Source organism: Clinocottus analis, unplaced genomic scaffold (assembly GCF_023055335.1).
Source record: "Clinocottus analis isolate CAN_PGR_092001 unplaced genomic scaffold, fCliAna1.0.p SCAF_2, whole genome shotgun sequence".
NCBI classification, from domain to species: domain Eukaryota; kingdom Metazoa; phylum Chordata; class Actinopteri; order Perciformes; family Cottidae; genus Clinocottus; species Clinocottus analis.
This window is the reverse complement of record NW_027175931.1, coordinates 18,596,244-18,614,530: the sequence shown is the minus strand read 5'-3', so window position 1 is coordinate 18,614,530 and position 18,287 is coordinate 18,596,244. Positions and strand designations below refer to the sequence as shown.

At 42.1% G+C, this 18,287-nt stretch overlaps 1 protein-coding gene across 2 annotated transcripts in view; it reads left to right on the top strand.

Moving 5' to 3' along the window:
* cadm1b (cell adhesion molecule 1b) overlaps positions 1 to 18,287 on the top strand; it is a 127,941-nt gene that overhangs the window by 86,494 nt on the left and 23,160 nt on the right. For both annotated transcript variants that reach the window (XM_068585457.1, XM_068585456.1), the window contains exons 2-5: positions 4,210 to 4,230; positions 9,208 to 9,354; positions 12,856 to 13,008; positions 14,556 to 14,693. In XM_068585457.1, the coding sequence (XP_068441558.1) occupies positions 4,210 to 4,230; positions 9,208 to 9,354; positions 12,856 to 13,008; positions 14,556 to 14,693 (459 nt within the window). The remainder of the gene's footprint in view (positions 1 to 4,209; positions 4,231 to 9,207; positions 9,355 to 12,855; positions 13,009 to 14,555; positions 14,694 to 18,287) is intronic.

Here is an 18,287-nt window from a genome sequence, read left to right as displayed (position 1 = left end):
CGGTCTGTGACTTGTGATTCTTGTTCTTTGGCTGCTGCAGATGTCTCATCAGATGTGAGACAGTCTGATTTTGCACTTGACACTATGACACAGACGGAAAGCACATCTGACACTTTGCATACTGTGGTCCAGGTCTCTCCTACACACTGTAGTCGTTTTGCTACACGGGGCAGGTCAAGATTTGGTCGTTTAATCAATCCTGTAGATAGGCTTATACAGACCATGTCCAGGCAGGATGTTGTCCAGGAGTAGCTTAAGGTTGAGGCTGTTTTGCAACTCCATGTTCCAGATTTTTACTTTTTATGAATCATAAGCCAGTAGCTTATGTTTTTATGGGTCTGGAAACCGTTGTATTAGTTTGATGTCCCACTGTTTTTTTTCTTCTTCTTTTCTTTTCATGTCATGAACCTGTACTGCACTGCACTTTGTGTTTGGGTCTTGTGGGGTGTAGACGGCACCCTGTAGCCAGTTGTTGGGTTGGGAGGTTAGTAATGCTCTCGTACCACTTCATCCCTGTGGGATACATTTTATGTTGGTCTTCTTGATGTTGGCCCTTTGTAAGTTGTGAATTTGTGATGTTTTCCTCGGCGTGCACTTTGTAGTACGTGCTCATGTTTGATAAAATTCAGTGGGGGTGAATGTAACGGAGTTAAAAACACACTGTCATTTCCTATTTTCGATGTGTTTTATTTTTGTTTGTTATTCAACAATCTTGTTGAGTGTGTATGAATTTTATTTTGAAAAGTTGAGTCTGTTTCCTGCGGAGGTTGCGTTTTGCCTTTTCCGCACCTCCTAGGCTCCCGTAGTTCCGTCTTACTTTCACAAAAGTGAGTTACCGTTGAAGGTAAGACGTAGGGAGAATATGTCGCACTGTTTTGTTTTATTCTTCTCAAATGTAACCGTTTGTTGGACACGGTGATGGTCGCTGATGCGCTCGCGGTGTCCAGCTGTCGGGTTGATAGTTTGGACGGCAGAAATGCGTGTTTTGTGGGTGTTTTTATTTGGCGCCAATTGCACTGTTCATATCCGGCCGCCTTGTCATATATTTTCCCTGTATACGTTGTTCTGTGTGTTTAGGAGGTTCATGTGCGGAGACAGACTGGAAGGAAATGTATGTGTGTTGTCTTCTGCAGGTATGTGTTTTCTTTTGTTATTTTACGGTAGTTCCGTCTGACTTTCAAAAAAGTGAGTTACCGTTGAAGGAGGTTGATGTGCGGAGACAGACTGGAAGGAAATGTATGTGTGTTGTCTTCTGCAGAAAAATAAACAAGTGCTGGAAAAATTCAACGGAGCCGACTTCTTCTGTGTCCTGAACAAGTCCGTTACACAAGGTCAGAAAATAGTGCCAATCCAATTTAATTTTCCTCCAGTAAACTGCTTGTTAAGACGGATATGTCAAAAGCATTGTATGATGATGAAGACAGGGCAATGTGGTTGAACGCTCTGGGAAATGCGTTTTATTGGCTCTCTCGATTGTTTTGTCAATTTTCCAATTCATACAGAAAATCTACAGATAATGTATTAATTATTTAATGTGAACCTGAAACGATTATCCCTGACAACAAAGACTTACACGAGGTGTCAGGCACAAGTTTTTCTTCCAATTTTTTTGGCGAGGACAGACGAAACTCTTTGATCAGTTTCTTTTGAGAAAATGCTGACCTCAAAAGTCGCGTGTGTTTATTGGGTCCACTCTGCAGGAGCTCGCTTCTCCGTTCGACTTCTTGAAGAGAAAAAGTTTGAACCTCTGATCCCTCTAATTAAACGAAAACATAGTGGGCTGCACAGTGAGAACGCGTCGCTACACACACACACACACACACACACACACAAAGGTACCCAATGTGGATCTCTATGGGGAACTAAACAAAGTTCCAGCATCCAACTCTGTTGTGTCCTCTTATGCAGTGCGATCACACACTAGGTTGACACGCAACACGCAGCAGATTATGAGCATAAATAAGCAAGGGAATGTTTTACCTGAAAGGAAGAACATTAATTCAAAGGCATCACACTAGTACTGTGAAGAAATGTTGCCTCATTAGTGTTACCCCACTGCTTTTACTCAGCATTATATATATATATATATATATATATATATATATATATATATATATATATATATATATATATATATATAGCAGAAGCTATGTGCCACCCTTTCCACACAAACATCCTGAGATCTTTGTTTACCTTTGTGATTTAAAAAAGTAATGCACATTATTATGGATTTGTTCGAGTGACAATGTGTTGAACACAGGTGCCTGAATGCCAGAGCACTTGGAGCCTCACGTCTTATAGAAAACATAATGGAGTGCTAAAAACATGCCCTTTCAAATGTTCACAACAAGCGTGTTTCCAGTGGGAAATGTAGCATTAAGGTAGACAGAAAACGGGGGAAAATTCCACTTTCGCTATTTCTGCTCTGGATGAAAAGAAGAGGTGAGGAGACAAGGACAGACACTATTTGGAAGATGGTTGGCCTGCCTGCTCTCATCCGCCGTGATTGACAGATTGGTGCAACGGCTGCACTCGCAAGAATGCCATCACACGCATTTCCCCAGAAATCTGTCTATCAGCACTGTCTAAGCAGAGCGACAGCCATGACATCTAATCACAGGCGAGCTGGCACCTCATAACTTCTACCTAATGTGCTGCAGATACAGGCAAGAGAAGGGGATCACGGCAGACAAGCCACTACGCTATTTATAGCCCCTTCAGAGGCCACCAGCAGGAAGTGGATCACAGTGAAGGGTTAGGGAAGGTGTCACCGCACTATAGCACAAGTCTCTCTGTTTGGATGTGTGTAGGTGTCTGTTGACAAGATTAAACACTGAGATGCCCCAGTGTCAGGGAGATACATTGCTCTATTTTAGAGTCCTGTAACATAAAAGGAGGGCAGATATATACTACATATACAAGATGATAATGAGTCATTTACATAATGTTGCTACAACATAATAATTACCTGGCAATTAAAGCGGCTCAAAAGCCTCATTATGGGCTGTCCTGAGGGCTGGTTGGACTGGGATGCATCCGCTGTGCTCATTCAAGCTCGAGTTTGAGTCTGGCTATCAACCTCGCAGCCTCGTTTTGCTCAAATCCCTTTCAGCTGAAGCAGAATTGTCCCCAGAAGCCTCATTATGTTGAATTAACGTATAATGAAGACACTGTTTTCACTGACACCTGACGTTTTTTGAAAGAAGCCGAGGCTTAAGCCATGCGAGATACTGAAGCATGCGCCTGGACAATGTTCAAAATGTGTTTCCCATCGTGTGTGATTTGTCACTCACACGTCTTTTGTCCTGAGGGAATTGCTGACACATTGAAAATGCACAAAGGAGTTTAACAAGGACATGTGTCATACCTTACACCCTTATTACGCCGGCAATGACAAGCGAGACAAGCAGTCACTTGGACATACTGTACGCTCGCCACTGAAGCCCACACTGCTCACAGCCAGAGTAAAGAAGCTCCAAAGTGTGTGTGAAATGTCGATATAAAAAAAGACAGTGTGTAAAATATGTAGATATCGGTGTGCTGCAGAGGGGAGCGAGTGCAAGTGTGTGTGTGTGTGTGTGTGAGAGGGAGAGAGAGAGAGAGAGAGAGAGCGAGAGAAAAGGGTTTGGGTGTGGGGGGGGCGGGGGGGTTGTTTATGAATAGCAGACAATGAATGATGGAAGCTCTCTCGAGGGTACAGGCCCTGAGCACTGCTGCGGGGACTTGGGAACACGCCAGTCTCCCATGCCCTGCGAGATGCCAGTTTGGGTGGGCACCGTTCCGAATGGGTGCTCTCTTCTCCAGGATCCACCGCAGGGTCCCATGGGTGCGCCTCCAGGCAGTGGCTGCTCGAGAGCAGAGCAGGGCTGGAATCTCAATCAGGGACATGAACAAAGTCCACACATCCACTCTGTTCCTCCATATTAATATAACGCTGGGTGAAGGGAGGAAAGGGCCCGTTACGTCAGGGATCGTATACACCTGTGGAAGAATAGAATGATCACTCATCATGATGCTTTTTGTATTTGTCTTAATTGGCGGGAAATTGCACTAATAGCATATGGAGATTGAATTTAATGAATTTCAAAAGCTTTATTCATCACTTATGAATATGTTTTTCCCCAGTGAAATATGAGTCCGCTTGCATCCTGACTGCTCACAACCTGTTTTCTTCTCTTCTGCTCTCGTCCTTGTCCTGCGCTGCAACAGGAGCTGCTCAAACCGTCACAGGTACTCTTTCTTTTTTTGCTACCTGCTGTTCATTTGGAAGCGCTCGCTGACGTCTGTCTGTTGATTGGCTGTCCATTGCAGTCTGTTCATCTGTGCATATTTACATTAATGGTTGGTTATGTTGGTGTTTACTTTTCAGGAGAGGAGGAGAGAGCCACGCACTCACAAAGCCAATCCGCTCTTTTTATTTCTAATTCTCAAATCAACATCTCATGGCTAATTTTCATTTGTCTTTAGACCACTTGGATGCCACTTAGGTTTTCCTGTGTTTAATTAGCTTTACTGAGCTTTACAGAAAGTGTACCTTAGAAGTGCAGTTTACCATTACCAAGTATAGAATATACACAACTGGCTAGAAGTGAGTGTGGCTGCCATCTCCTTTCTCTGAACATCCAGCTGCAAACTAACTCTTCAATAGAGGAGGTGAACAAACCCTTCAGCTCTTTATGTATTTTACTTAAATAAATAACATCCTCAAAATCTGGGATGTTGGTGTGAATCATTGACAGCACTTTTGTTTTTAGTTGTGTTAGAAGAACCAAATTAGGGCAAAAAAAAGAACAACTTCTTGTCAAGTTGCTACAGCAAGACGAACAATTTATAGTTTGTACACTTATCACTGCAGAGCATTGGTCATTTCATTTACTTCAGAAAAAGGATATACTTTTTCATATTTGGTGACTTTCTCAGGTAGAATAGCTTTATTTCCAAGTCATGCTGTAGCATCATTATGCAATCGGTTCCTCGAGCTTCAAAGCAACCGATTTCTTTTTCTTTGCCAGAAAAAAAGTGGTCAAATTAGTGGGTATGACATTTTGGAAACCTTACCATGCAAAGCATCTAGGAGAAATGGCATGGCACTAATTATACCCTGAGACAGATGCTTTTTTACTTGTGATCATTCTTGAAACAGTATTTCATCATGAGGATCAGGGTTTAATGACTGAGCTGGATAAAAAACATGTAGCAGTAAAAAGGAAGCATCAGAGAAGGATAGGGAGAAACTTTGATTGTTAATGACTGGCTGTAGTCCTGGCTGTTCCTTGAAAGGACACGACTGCTGCAGACAGCCATGACTCAAGGGAGAGGAATTGGGGGCTGGCTGTCCTGCTTTTTGCTCCCCCTTTCATGTCTTTTGATGTGAAAACAAGAGAGGAAAGTTCAAAGAGGGAGCCAGCTTTATTCAAAGGTGCCTTGTCTCCGAACTTCTGGAGGAGCCGGTCTGCTAATATTTCCTGATTTTATCAACTTTTCTTAAAATTGGTCAGCGGCAGCAGGGTGGGGGTGGAGGCGGAGGGGGCAGTTGCTCTACGGCTGATGAGGCGAGCCTCCATGCCAGACACTTGATGCCAGATTGTACATCCCCTCAGAGAGTGCACAGACTTTTGAAGGTCTGTATTTCCCTCTGACTGTTTCATTCAGTATGTTGTGATGCGGGAACAGGAGGGCAGCCATGTGTAGAGATACAGGCACTTTACTCTTCCAGACAGCTGCTGGAATGAGTGTGAATTTATCAGCCAGTCATCTGTGCCATGCCTCTGCCCACTCCCCTCCATCCCCACCCACCACCCAGAATTAATGACTGCCTCTCCTCATTTGCACCCAATCATGACTAGGATGCAGAGGCAATTGAAAATGTTTACTCCAATTGCAAAAACCCTCCATGTTCCACAAAGTGGCCTGTTTTCCCTTTGATGGGATTGCTAATCACAGCGACGTTATTTATGTGTGTTTTGAATTGGAGATGAGCCTAGGCTAGGATATTGGAGGGGGACCAACCATGCTTGGGGCGGCTAAACCTTATGGAGAAATTATCTATTGCGTTCCCTTTCTCTCAGTCCAACAGATTGGGAGCAGAATAACCTTGCTTTAAAGCCGCTCTATGTTGCTGTTTTGACTGCCAAGTGTACATTACTTTTACAGCTATGAAATAAAATAGACATCAAAACACTTCACATTGCTTTTGCCTCATCTTCTGCATTTAGTTCATGTGCAAAAGAGCTCCGGCACACTTGATATCATTGCAAACTTACACACTTCAGTTATCCACATGAAGATTATTTTGACTTGATGCCCATGATTATCACTCTTCATTTATCTTTTTTAGCAAGGAAGCAATTAATTGCTCACTCTTTTCATTTTTAACTAAAGTAGATGATCAAACTAAACCACACTTACTTCCATATTGGATGATTCACCACTCAAAGATTTAAGTCCAATGCCAATGAAGTAAATATTGTGCCCCTAACGCAAAAAAAGTCTAACATATTGGTGATGGATGGAAGTAACTGGTGTGCATGTTACTGCGACAGACAGTAACCTTATTGTTCACTTAACCACAATCTTTCCCCAAACATAGCTTATATAATAGCTGGACAAATGCACAGAATATTATTCCATTCTAGCCGAGACTGAAATAAGAAGAACAATATAACTTTAGTGTCTGTAAATATATGAATACGATGACCAGATGTCCTGGTTTGTCCAGGATTGTCTAGGTTTCAAGCTGAAAAATATGGGAACCCTAAACTAGAGTAGAGTCAGCTGATGGTTAGCTTAGCGTAGGAGAGGGAAATTGCTAGCATGGGTCTGTCAAACGGTAATTTAACAAGTTATACATGATTAAGTTAGTTTTAACAAATATTAAGTATAAAGCAGCAATAGCCCGCTGAGAAATAGGTTGACCATAATTCTGCTTTAACTTTCATAGGAGGCCGCAGCTGTTAACTTAGCCAGTTAAGTTAGCCACCCAGCTAAGTTTAACCTGGTGACAAGAGACTTTGGCCCATCACAGGTCATTTCAGAAAGGAAGGCAATCTTATTAGCGGTTCAACAAATGCAAATGTACGTCAGATGGCAAAAATCCTGATTCAACGGTTCCTGATTTTTAAAAAAAAAGCTCTTTTAGCAATGAAAGAAACCGCTTACACTGCAAAGCAACCCACAAAACAAAGACAGAACTATTAAAAATGTCTAAAAGTGAGTCTCACAATAAACATGACAAAGCATGTGTCAATATCGGAGAAGCGTGATGAAGATTAATTGTCGCTGATAGTTTATAGCTTTCAGCAAACTCTAGCCAAAGGCTCACAGCTGCTGCTCAGCAACCTGGCTTTTACAAAGAAGACACAGAGGTTATTCTCACAGGATTAACAGCATTGGCATCACTGTCACAATCGGGTTGATGTTTGAAATGAATGACACGCACCCCTACAGGTTATATGAAGCATGTGCATAGGCCCATCCTTGTCTGGTGGGAGAACTTCAGGATTAGGATCTTTCCAAAAAATGTCCTTCTCCAGCTTTAAGCATACTGTTGATGCCAAGCACAGAGAGTGCAAGAAAAGAACGTTGACATTGGCCGCATATTGGGCTTTTGCTGTATCATCTATGTTGTTGTTCGGCAATAGTTTTTCATTTGACATTAACTTATTCAATCGGCGTGTGGTCTTACTGTTGCAATTACAAGTCAACATGAATTCAGACTGTTTGACGGGGAATTTACGAGTATCCAGACTCGGGATGTAAGAAAAAGGGCTTTTTATCTGTTATAATAACTAAATGTTTTGCGTTTATTTAGGAAACGATATGCACCACCACCACCACCGCTGGTCCATTTAAACTTTGCCAATATAAACATTTTTAAATGTACATATTCACTGCTGGCCTCTCGGCCCCTAGAGGCTGTTCGGAGGTAGTCCCTGGTCTACGATACACACTGAACCAGGATCAGAAACATTTACCTTCTGTTCTGCGATTTATTTTGGTTCATGTCTGTGAACGTTTTCACTATTTAACATAGATTATGTCAATGTCCATAATAAAGTTGTATATATAAACCACATTAAAAACCTTTAATGGACTGCAATGTGTACTTTTTGGACATAATGTGTGTCTGTTTATACCCATTACCTTCCTTATATCCTAAAGCTGATCGCTGGCAGCAGAGTGAAATGAAATGGGTGGTTCATTGCATCAGACAGGTCTGAGGAGCTTTTTCTCCACATGAGGTTAATTTCTTATTGGTTGCTGCATTCACAGAGTTCATTTTGAATCATGTTAGTTTGGTTGTCTATTCCCATTATCCCTATCTGAAAACGCAGGTGTTTTTTTCTCCTCCACTTTGTAAATGTCAGAATGCAATAGAGGTGTCTGACAACTTGGGCATGCAAATGTGCTTCTGATGTTTCCTCGGGGCTGTGGTTGGTCTGAGGCATTAGAACGCATTCACCAATTTGGCTCCTGCCCGATAAATATAGCACAAGGTGACTCCTCATTCCCTTCTTCGGTCCCTCTTTTTGAAAGTCTGGGGGGTCGGAGGGGAAGGAAACGTAGCCGGGCTTTTTGTGTGGGGATTTAGTGTGAGGTGTAAGTTACGATGACAAGGTCCAGGTCCTGTCTGTGGCAACAATGCCAACATGCAGGCAGAGTGACTCAGACGCTCGCAGCACTTTTATTCCCTGAGATACAGAGCAGCTGAGCACACGGAGCGCACATTGGTCGCATGGAACCTCAGATGGAGGGCTCTGATAAAGCTCAACCATAAACAGCATCCAGCTCGTATCTCTCTTCCCTCGCTGTTTAACTCCCCCTCTCTTCCTCCACCCAGCCCATCTCTACTACTTGCCATTTTCTTACACTCTTTCTTTTTCTCTTTTTTTCCTTCCAACCCTCTCCTCTCTCCTTACCTTCGTGGGCAGCAGAGCTTACAGCCCATCTGGCACTGACTCACAGGGCCCACTCTGAGCCGGGAGATCAATAGTGACAAACATTGCACATGGCTCTCATATTAGAAGGATTAGGTATGGCTGCAACCAAACAATCCACGCGGCCTGTTCACACATCTTTACATTGTGCGTGTGTTTACATGCGGTCCCTGTAGAAATTGAAGTATTTCATAACATGTAAATATCCAGACAGGAATGATTGCCTCCCATCTGATAGTAAGCTGTACTTTTTTTTGTCCGTGTCGTGAAGTCGATGGTCAGAACCTGGCGACCGACAACGTGTCGGTGATCGAGGGGGAAATGGCCACCATCAGCTGCAGAATGAAGGACAACGACGACTCGGTCATCCAGCTGCTGAACCCCAACAGGCAGACCATCTACTTCAGAGATGTTAGACGTGAGTGCTCGTGCCTCGAACACAATTTCAACCATGTTTCTTGAAATCTTGCAAAGTAGGCATGAAAAATGCAAACGCATCGGGAATACTCGAAAAAGAAAAGCGTTTGCCTCTAATTCTAATATTTTTGTATCACCAAAAGAATACCTTGACTTTAAAAGAAAATTCAGTTTGAAATCTTTTTACATCCTGTTTACTTAGTTGAGGACGTAGTTCATAACGGCTCAATGTCAGTGAAGATATCGAGACTCAAAGATCTGGAATGTGAATGAACCAAATTTAAAAAGAATAATGAAGTGATTGCCTGAATATGTTATGATGTCCATTTGGCCCTAAAAAGCTTAATCATTAAAGTTAATCTAGTAATGCATTAGAGTGGTCACTCTTTTCAATAAATATGTGCAAATGAATTCAAACTAACAGGTAATTCATTTGTTCACATTCATTTGCTCCTTCCTTATGCAAGTTGCTGTGATGAGTGACAAGCAGACCTTCCTAGGCAGTTTAAATTTGCAAAATGTGTCAGCTCTTTTATTTGAGCTTTACTTTAAACTCACATCGTTAAAATTGTTTCAATCGAATCCAAATTTCAATTCACAGTGTTAATCTTTAAGCTGAAAATATGTGACTACTTGACTGTATTAGCAATTACAAATCAAATGTATGGCTGAAGAGAGTATTCCTCACATCCTTGCATTGACAACATCTAATTTAACCATTTGTGTAGTTTGAGAATGTGTTTCACAAGAAGAAGAGCTGCCAGACGGTTGTTTTTTTTTCCGAAGAGATGTGTGTTTTTGTGTCAGTTTCACAGTTCATGGCCTCCTGTACTAAAGGGATCGCTCCGCTTTTGACATTTACAGTAACGGTATCAGATATCACGACAGATCAGCTGCAGCTTTCGGTTAAACGTGATCCCATCTGTCCTTGACCTTTTGGCTCTTTTACACAAGTCATTACGCTCAGAATGTGGCAAGATTAATATGAGATAATACAGAGTGCTCCCATAATGAGAATACTTCTGTGTCCTTGTCACTGTTCGATTTCACGATAATCTCTTAGATTAGGATATTGAACGTTATGATTATGCATGAGCATATGGGCTACTCCCACCAAGTTTTTGTATCGGCTTTTTTTACTTGTTTGTATCTGGGATCCAAGCCAAGATTCAAGGTGAAGGAGAAACACCCTTCATGTCTGTCAATGTTGCACCCCAGCTGGTATTTCACAAGTCGAGGTAGCGAGAAGTGTGTTCCACTTTTTCTTTCGCGTCACTTTACGTACACATCTTCTTCTTAATTGTACAAAAAACACAGAGCATCCTGCTAATATGACAGAGAGGAAGGCATTCATATAAAGCATAGGTCATGTCATGCTCTACATCTTAGAAATATTCATTCTCATATCATGGAGTTGATGGAAACTGTGATCATGTCAGTTTAGGAAAGCAACAAGGAATAATTGGCTCCTGGTAACAATCAATATCCCCTCTGCGCTGTTAAGGAAGTCTCTCCACGAGGTTAAGACAACCTTTTTTTCTCTTTGCTTTTTACTTAAGCTGCTTCTGTCAGCATATAATTGTATCCGCCTCAGTCAATACAGATCCATTGACAATTACAAAACGCAAAAGTTTTTCCCCCAATAAGTTCTGAATGTGTGTCAGATTTCAGACAGGCGGCTTAAAGATTACCGGGCCACTGCTGTATGTTTGTGTTACTCGTGACGGGGTCTCGTGAACTCCATGGCAATGCTATTCTAGACTTGGTTCCTGAAGGACTGAAGGTTCTTTGAGGACCCCCCTCAGCCAGTGGCATTGTTACCTGTCAACAGGGCCGCCCGACACAGTGGCAGATCTTTGTATACAGGGAAGTAAACAGCAGCGACATAGAGGCACACCGGGAGCTACAAGGACAGCGGCTACAAGTGAAGCGGCAGCCACAGAAACAGATACCTACACACAAACAGCATCCAGAATGATAACAGCTCTACAGTAGCAGTGAGAGCCAGATAAACCAATTTCTATTGCAGCAAATAAAGATGAATTGTGTCATAGGTGTAGAGGCTGAGCGAGTGTGGCTGGAATGAGGTATTTATTCTGCTAGATGTATGCAAAATGACGTCCAATTTGTGCGAGTTGTCATCTGAAATGGAAGGAAGGAGCTTTTAGCAGCCATGGTGAACCTCTATGGATGGTGATGCAACATCACAGCATTATTCTTTCACTGCATCTTTCCACAGGAGTTGTCTGATGTTGTATTGCAAAGATTGTATGTTTAAAGTGGTACTCTGCCAAATGACTGTTCTGTTGAACTACCAAACATTCACCAGCTTCAGCTTCTCGAATGTGAATATTTTCTTCTTTTGTTGGTCCTCTGAGTAAAAAACTGATTTATTTTATAGACCAATTATTATAAGCATTAAAATAGAGATGCTGCACAAGTATGTATGTATTAATATTGATAAAGATATGCCTTAAACACTGACAAATACTATGAGGTTCACTGCTTTTATGTCCAGTCAGCCGGTTATATAACCGTCTTGTATAAACTTCATTGAGCGTCTCCAAAGTGAAGGGCTTCCCTCCCTCGCAGATGCTTCGGCTCTCAAAGTGCATCAGTGTCATTGTTTCCCTTTGAGGAGAGACTTCCAAAGAGCTCTCAAATGATATTGGGGTATGAGGTTTCATGTTGACACTGCCCCGAGACCTCGGGTAATGATCATAATGCTAAGTGTAGCGCCTGAACGGAATAACAAACTCCCCGTGCTTTCAAAAGGGGGCTGAATGGATTTCGTTAGCTCGACAGATGCAGAGAGGACTTGATAAAGAAGTCAGGTCGAAAAACATCAAAAGGGCTCCCAATCAAATCAACCAAAGCTGATGTTTAAGAGCGCTTCTTAGGGATGAGAGCTGACCCAAATGAAAAGCAGAGTGAAAACTCAAAGAGAGATGGCTAACCTAGTTTGACGACATTAAATAAAAATTCAGCCATTTTTTACTGGCATTAGTATACAGATTCCCAGCTACTTCTGATTTGGAGTTGCAGGCCCCCGATCCTCTCTACCTCCGCACTGTGATTTTATTCATTATGTATGTTTGAATGCCTCTCCCTTTTTCTGGGCTATGTGAGTTTGACGCATCCATCCATGACCAGCAGCAGCCCCTTTCTGAGAGTTCCTAGCTTGTTAGGAGTCCTCATGAGCACTCTTCACAGTCCTGTCTGTGCAAGTGCTCCGTGGACTGTAAAGCTACTTTATAAATCAACTTGTATGAATCATTTTGAAGCTCACTTTTCTTTTACTCAATTAAGGAGAAAGCCCACAAAGGGCAGCGCTCATCCCCCGCCATCCAACTCTCCCCCTCCCGCTACTCTCGATCTCATTTCCTCCCTGCGTCTCCTTTGTCTTCCTTCCTCCCCTCTTCCTTTCTCACCCCCGTGTCTCACGTTTGTGTCCCTGTTCCTCTGTATCCTCACTGTCTCTGTCTCACATGTATCCCCACAGCTCTGAAGGACAGCCGGTTCCAGCTGGTGAATTTCTCTGACAACGAACTGCGGGTGTCTCTGTCCAATGTGTCACTCTCGGATGAGGGACGCTATGTCTGCCAGCTCTACACAGATCCTCCTCAGGAAGCCTACGCGGACATCACTGTCCTGGGTAAGGTGTGAGGGTGCGTGTGTGAACCGCACACGCGCACAAACCCACCCCATCCACGCACACATTTTGGATTGTATCTCTCCTCATTTATAGATGGTGAATATGGAATCATAGTAATCTTTGATCCTGTTATCTTTGCAACTGAAACAAAATGTCAGCCAATTAGGCTCTCGCGGTGCTCAACAGCATATCGGAAAGGAGCAGATGCTGAAACTGATGGCTCAGACCACGTCGGTTTTGGCAGCTGTGACTCTGTGAATCCTGGTGAATGTTGACTTGGCTGCTCCAAACGATTCCCTATTGAGACTCAGCTGTGCTACACTTTGATGCTTTGGAGTGAAATGACTCCAGTTAAGCTTTATTATACATGCAGACATCCTGAGGGACTGAAAGGAATTAAAAGCACTTTAAAGTAATTACTCTAGTTGTACAATTGAAGCCTAGCTGCAGTATTTTCTGAACCAAGGGTTGAAGAGTCCTTGAAATGAACACCCTGCTGACTTTTTGCTTTCAAGTAACTACAGTTTAGCAAGTTTGTGCGATGATTTATGCAAGAAAGGATTGTGCCTGATCCTATTCTGTGTATGTTTCATATCAATAGGATCACATGTACTTGCATAACTTTGGCATAGAATGTTGAGTAACGCTTTACAATAATGTATGAAATGAAACTCATGCGTGAGTAATTCATATCTGATGCGTGACTCATGGTGCTTCCTGTTTTTTTGTCAGTCAATAAATGCTACAACTCCTTTAGTCTTGCTTGCCACCTCCTAGTTAAAGGGAAGGGGCAGTCTCACTTAAGAGGATCTGATCTTTAAGTGAACCTGCTATACAGATATATAGTAACGATGAGTTCATGTGAATAGTGGTCTATTGATCCCCTGACTTTTCATCTAGTGCCTTTTTTTATGCAATACTTTACTTTATTACCAACTTAGAGAGTAACTTAACTTTGAACTAAATGTGGTCACTTTATTCTAATCCCTATAGAAAATGACAATTCAGATCCATGCATCTGAAAGCAGGACGTTACTCATTCTCAGGGAAACATGAACTGGTGGTCGGGTGCAAACATCTCCATGCTGTTGCATGAGCCAGCGGCCCTCGTTCGTAACTCAATTACCAGGTTGTTGTTTTCCTCCCAGCAACTTTAACAACTTCAACAACATCCAGCAGGTGTTGTCAGGACCGGGGAAATGGACCGACGTGTTACAGTTAACAGAAGGGACCAATGCGTACCCGACACATTTTCTATTTCGTATAAATAAGCTATATGCCATCATTTCACACATGAGATCCCCGTTTGTAACAATTTAACTGAACGTGTGTCCTTTTATGATACTAATTTGAAAGTATCTACTTATTGTCAATTAAATTGAGATGTATGAAGTTTCTGTTGGAATAATTGCTGCTCCAGTGAGTGTGAACTATTGACACAAACTCACACTGATCTTAATTAAATGCCAGAAACACAAATCCACATGTTATAAAGTGTGTGCACATTTTGTGGCGCCGGTGTGTTTCTGACGCTTCCCGTTGCTCAGTCCCGCCAGGCAACCCGATCATCGAGAGCCGCGAGGATGTGGTCAGCGAGGGGAACGAGACGGAGCTCACCTGCACAGCCATGGGCAGCAAGCCGGCCGCCTCCATCAGATGGATGAAAGGGGAGGAAGAAGTGACAGGTCGGTCGAATAACAGCCTCCCTCAGTTTACTCCTCATGCTCCAGGCCTGTCCGCTTCCCTCCATGTCCTAGTCTCTGGAGGGGCTTCCTCTGTGAACAAAGTGTAGTTCTCCACTAAAACATTAATGTGCGTTGTACTGATTATGTCTTTGGCATGTATAGGGAGTAGCACAGGAAGTAATCATGCCTGGCATATACTGCTCTCTCTCTCTGTCTTTTTGACCATGCCTAAAGCCCTCTGTCTGTTCTCCTGGGCTGTTTGCTTCCCTACAGCATGAAATGATGAAACTATATGGATTCAAAGCAGCAAGCTGCTATCCAGTCTCACGTTATGTCACACATTTGACAAAACCTTTGCTTTAATGGCAATTATTTTCATTTCAGAGATGCTTGAATGATTACTGTAAACATTTAGCGTCACCTCAACTTTTGATTCAATTCTATGTAGTTGTTTGAAAACAACCCTGAACCGTTTCTATTTTCTTTAAACTTGGTAAAGATGTTTATGAACTCATATCTGCACATTTAATCTTCCTTCCAGTGCCTCCAGTCCGCTGTAGGCTGTTGCAGAAAGGGGTATATAATCCTCATTACCTCTCAGTTATGATTAGGGGTCATCAATAATTCATCACATACTTATTGTACAGCGATGGAGGATATTCAATTTTGTCATATTGTATTTACACAGAGTGCGGATATCTCTGGGCTTGTTGTCAAATTATATATGTATTAGAATGGAGAGGATTCATTTGGCTTGTTGAGAGATGGAATATTTAGACAAGAGTGAATCTGAAGCTAAATGCCATCTGTGCCTCCAGTGTTCCCTTCAGGAGTCAAAGTCAATTTCTGTTCACGAGTTGTTGAGTGTTGTGTAGGGGGAGGGACAGACAACAGGACGGGTAGACCAGGGAAATGCCACTGACATGCTGAGCGGGGCTAATCCATAGTGGCACTGGATACATAAAGAGAGCTCGAGAGTCATGTCCTCCTGAAGCCGCGCAACACAAATCACGTCTCATTATGGACGTGCTAAACAATTCATTAGCTGGAGCACGCATTGAGATGAAAAAAACACCTCACACTGGTTTTAAAGAATCTCTGTGATCATGTCGGTCTTGCGTCTCTGTGCAGACAAGACAGCTGTAACGGCTGATATAAACACACTTTCAAATTAGCCGAATTGGTTTTGCAACCATTTATCATGCTGGCAGGTGGGGGACTGATGGGTTTCGGCCTGAGAGAGTGACTCAACGCACAAGGTGACAAAATGCTTGTTAGCATAAACGACAGATGCAATATTATTTGAATGTAGTGGAGCCCGGTGTTCGGCTGCTGCCGCTGCTACAAGAGGAGGTTCGTTAACATGTGGATGTGATGTTGTGAAACCACATAAGAAGAATAATGGACCTTCTATTTTTTAGTCATTTAATACAAGCTTACTTTGTCCAAAACAATTTAAAATGTTATGCTTTTTACAGTTGTTTTCCCAGCATTAAAGCTGCCATTTCAAGTTTTGAGTGATTTTAGATTATGACAACAATATGTAGAAAGTACATGAATAAATAAATGTGTATAGTATATAGTATTTGTCTGTATCCCACACTCTTCTTCAGTCAGTAACACTTTGAACAAGTTAGTTTCAGTAAATATGGATCTGGGATGTTGTCAGGTTATAAAAAGATCCTCCTCCAGCATGACACTTGCTCTTTAATTCATCAAAATGTTCCACAACCTGGCAACCCTTAAAATTAGCTCATTAATTAATGGTTTATCTTTAAATGATTAATACAGAATTTAATAACTTTTCATAAAGCCACAACTTTTAGAGTGTGTAAACCCTCTCGGTACCGTACTATTCATATTTAATCATACAAATTCACAACGCATAATTAAGTAGTCCAACCGCTCAATTGTCCCACACTGACGTACTGACTGGAGCGAGTTAGCGTCTACATCGTCTTAACGTCGCAGCCGGTTTGAACAAGCTTGATCAGCGGCTGCTTTTCCGTGTGTCGGCAGGCAGAAGACCCGGGTTAGAAACTGACTGAAAGAAAATGTCACCCTGAGAAGAGAGGCTACGCTTGATTGCGCTGGGACTGATCAGTGGTTGATGCTCACAAGAGCGTTTGATTTGACATCTCTGCTGCAACACTCAAATCTCCTCTGCATTCAGATGCGAGTCCTTCCACGACCTGATCTGCAGTTGTTTTCCTCATCAGGGCTCGGATGACGCCGATAATTGACAAGCGTTTGTTTGGCCTGTACAACGATAGCGGCTGTATGAGTCTGATCTTCAAAACATGATTCTAGACTTTCACAAGTTTTTGGAAACCGTTTTTCATATTCAAATTGTTTCGACATGATGACGGAAACTAATTGATACTAGAAGTCGAATTATGGACTCCTTTCCGTGACAGTGCCTCAGCGCAAGCGGCGCAATTTTTCTGACCTTCAAAACCGCTTTGCCCGTCCCTTTGGCATTGTTCATGGTGCAGAAGTCAAATGAGAGGCACAACATCATGAGAGTGGACTGCCTTGTCATGCACTACAGGGTAGTTCAAGGCAGGCTTGTGCTAAGTGCTCAGGTTTTTTTTTTGCACAAAATCAGCAGTGATTTTAGTGTTGTCCATCGAGAGCACTGCAGTCATGACGCGTCACACGAAACATAACTCAGCCACATGATTTAACTTTGAAGTACCTCTTCTGCCCTCTAATCAGTCACAATAAAGCTTGACAATGTGGACCTTTGTAGTTTATCTGGAAACTGTGAAAAGAGTATTCGACAACGCATGTAATGATAGTGATTACACATGAGAGAATGATTAAATTATATGAACACAAGGTAGAACAAAGTTATTGTGAAATTAAGTAAACAAACTGAATTTACAAAAGTATAGACAAGCGGTAAAACCTTCATATTGAATGAGACGGTAGCTTCAATCTGACTTTTCTAAAGTGCAGATAATCGTAATCTGTCACCCGTTACCGACTGGCTTCATGGACACAAGCCAAGGAAAGCCACCACCATAAAAGTGTTGCATTGCCAGCAATGCAACACTCTCTCAGCTCTTAACTACACAATCATGTAACAACGTGTCCTTGCAACACAATCCACACAGCGCACTCGCCTTTCTCTCTCTGGAACCCAGCAAACACACTCGTGTGTGTTGCTGTGCAACCTTTCACCTTGTGTCCAGCAGATTCACAACATCTCACCTTGAAAAATGAAGAATAAACCCGTGGAAAATGTTCCGTTTCACATATTTTCCAGACTTAGTATTGATTAAGAGATTTAACAGCGTGACCATGAATAAAGTCTATTAGTTTTCATATTGTACACGGTAACATTAGGTTTTTTAAACTTCACAACATTTGTAGCACTAAAAATCATGATTAACAGTGGAACGAAAATAAAACAAAATTCAAAATGAACAATAGAAGAAGATTAAATATACAAATGGAATAAAAATGTGAATAAAGTACTTAAACATAATGGATTTTGCACCAGGAGATACATTGATTTGTGTTCACAAGTGTTCAGTATATATATATATATATATATATAGAGAGAGAGAGAGAGAGAGAGAGAGAGAG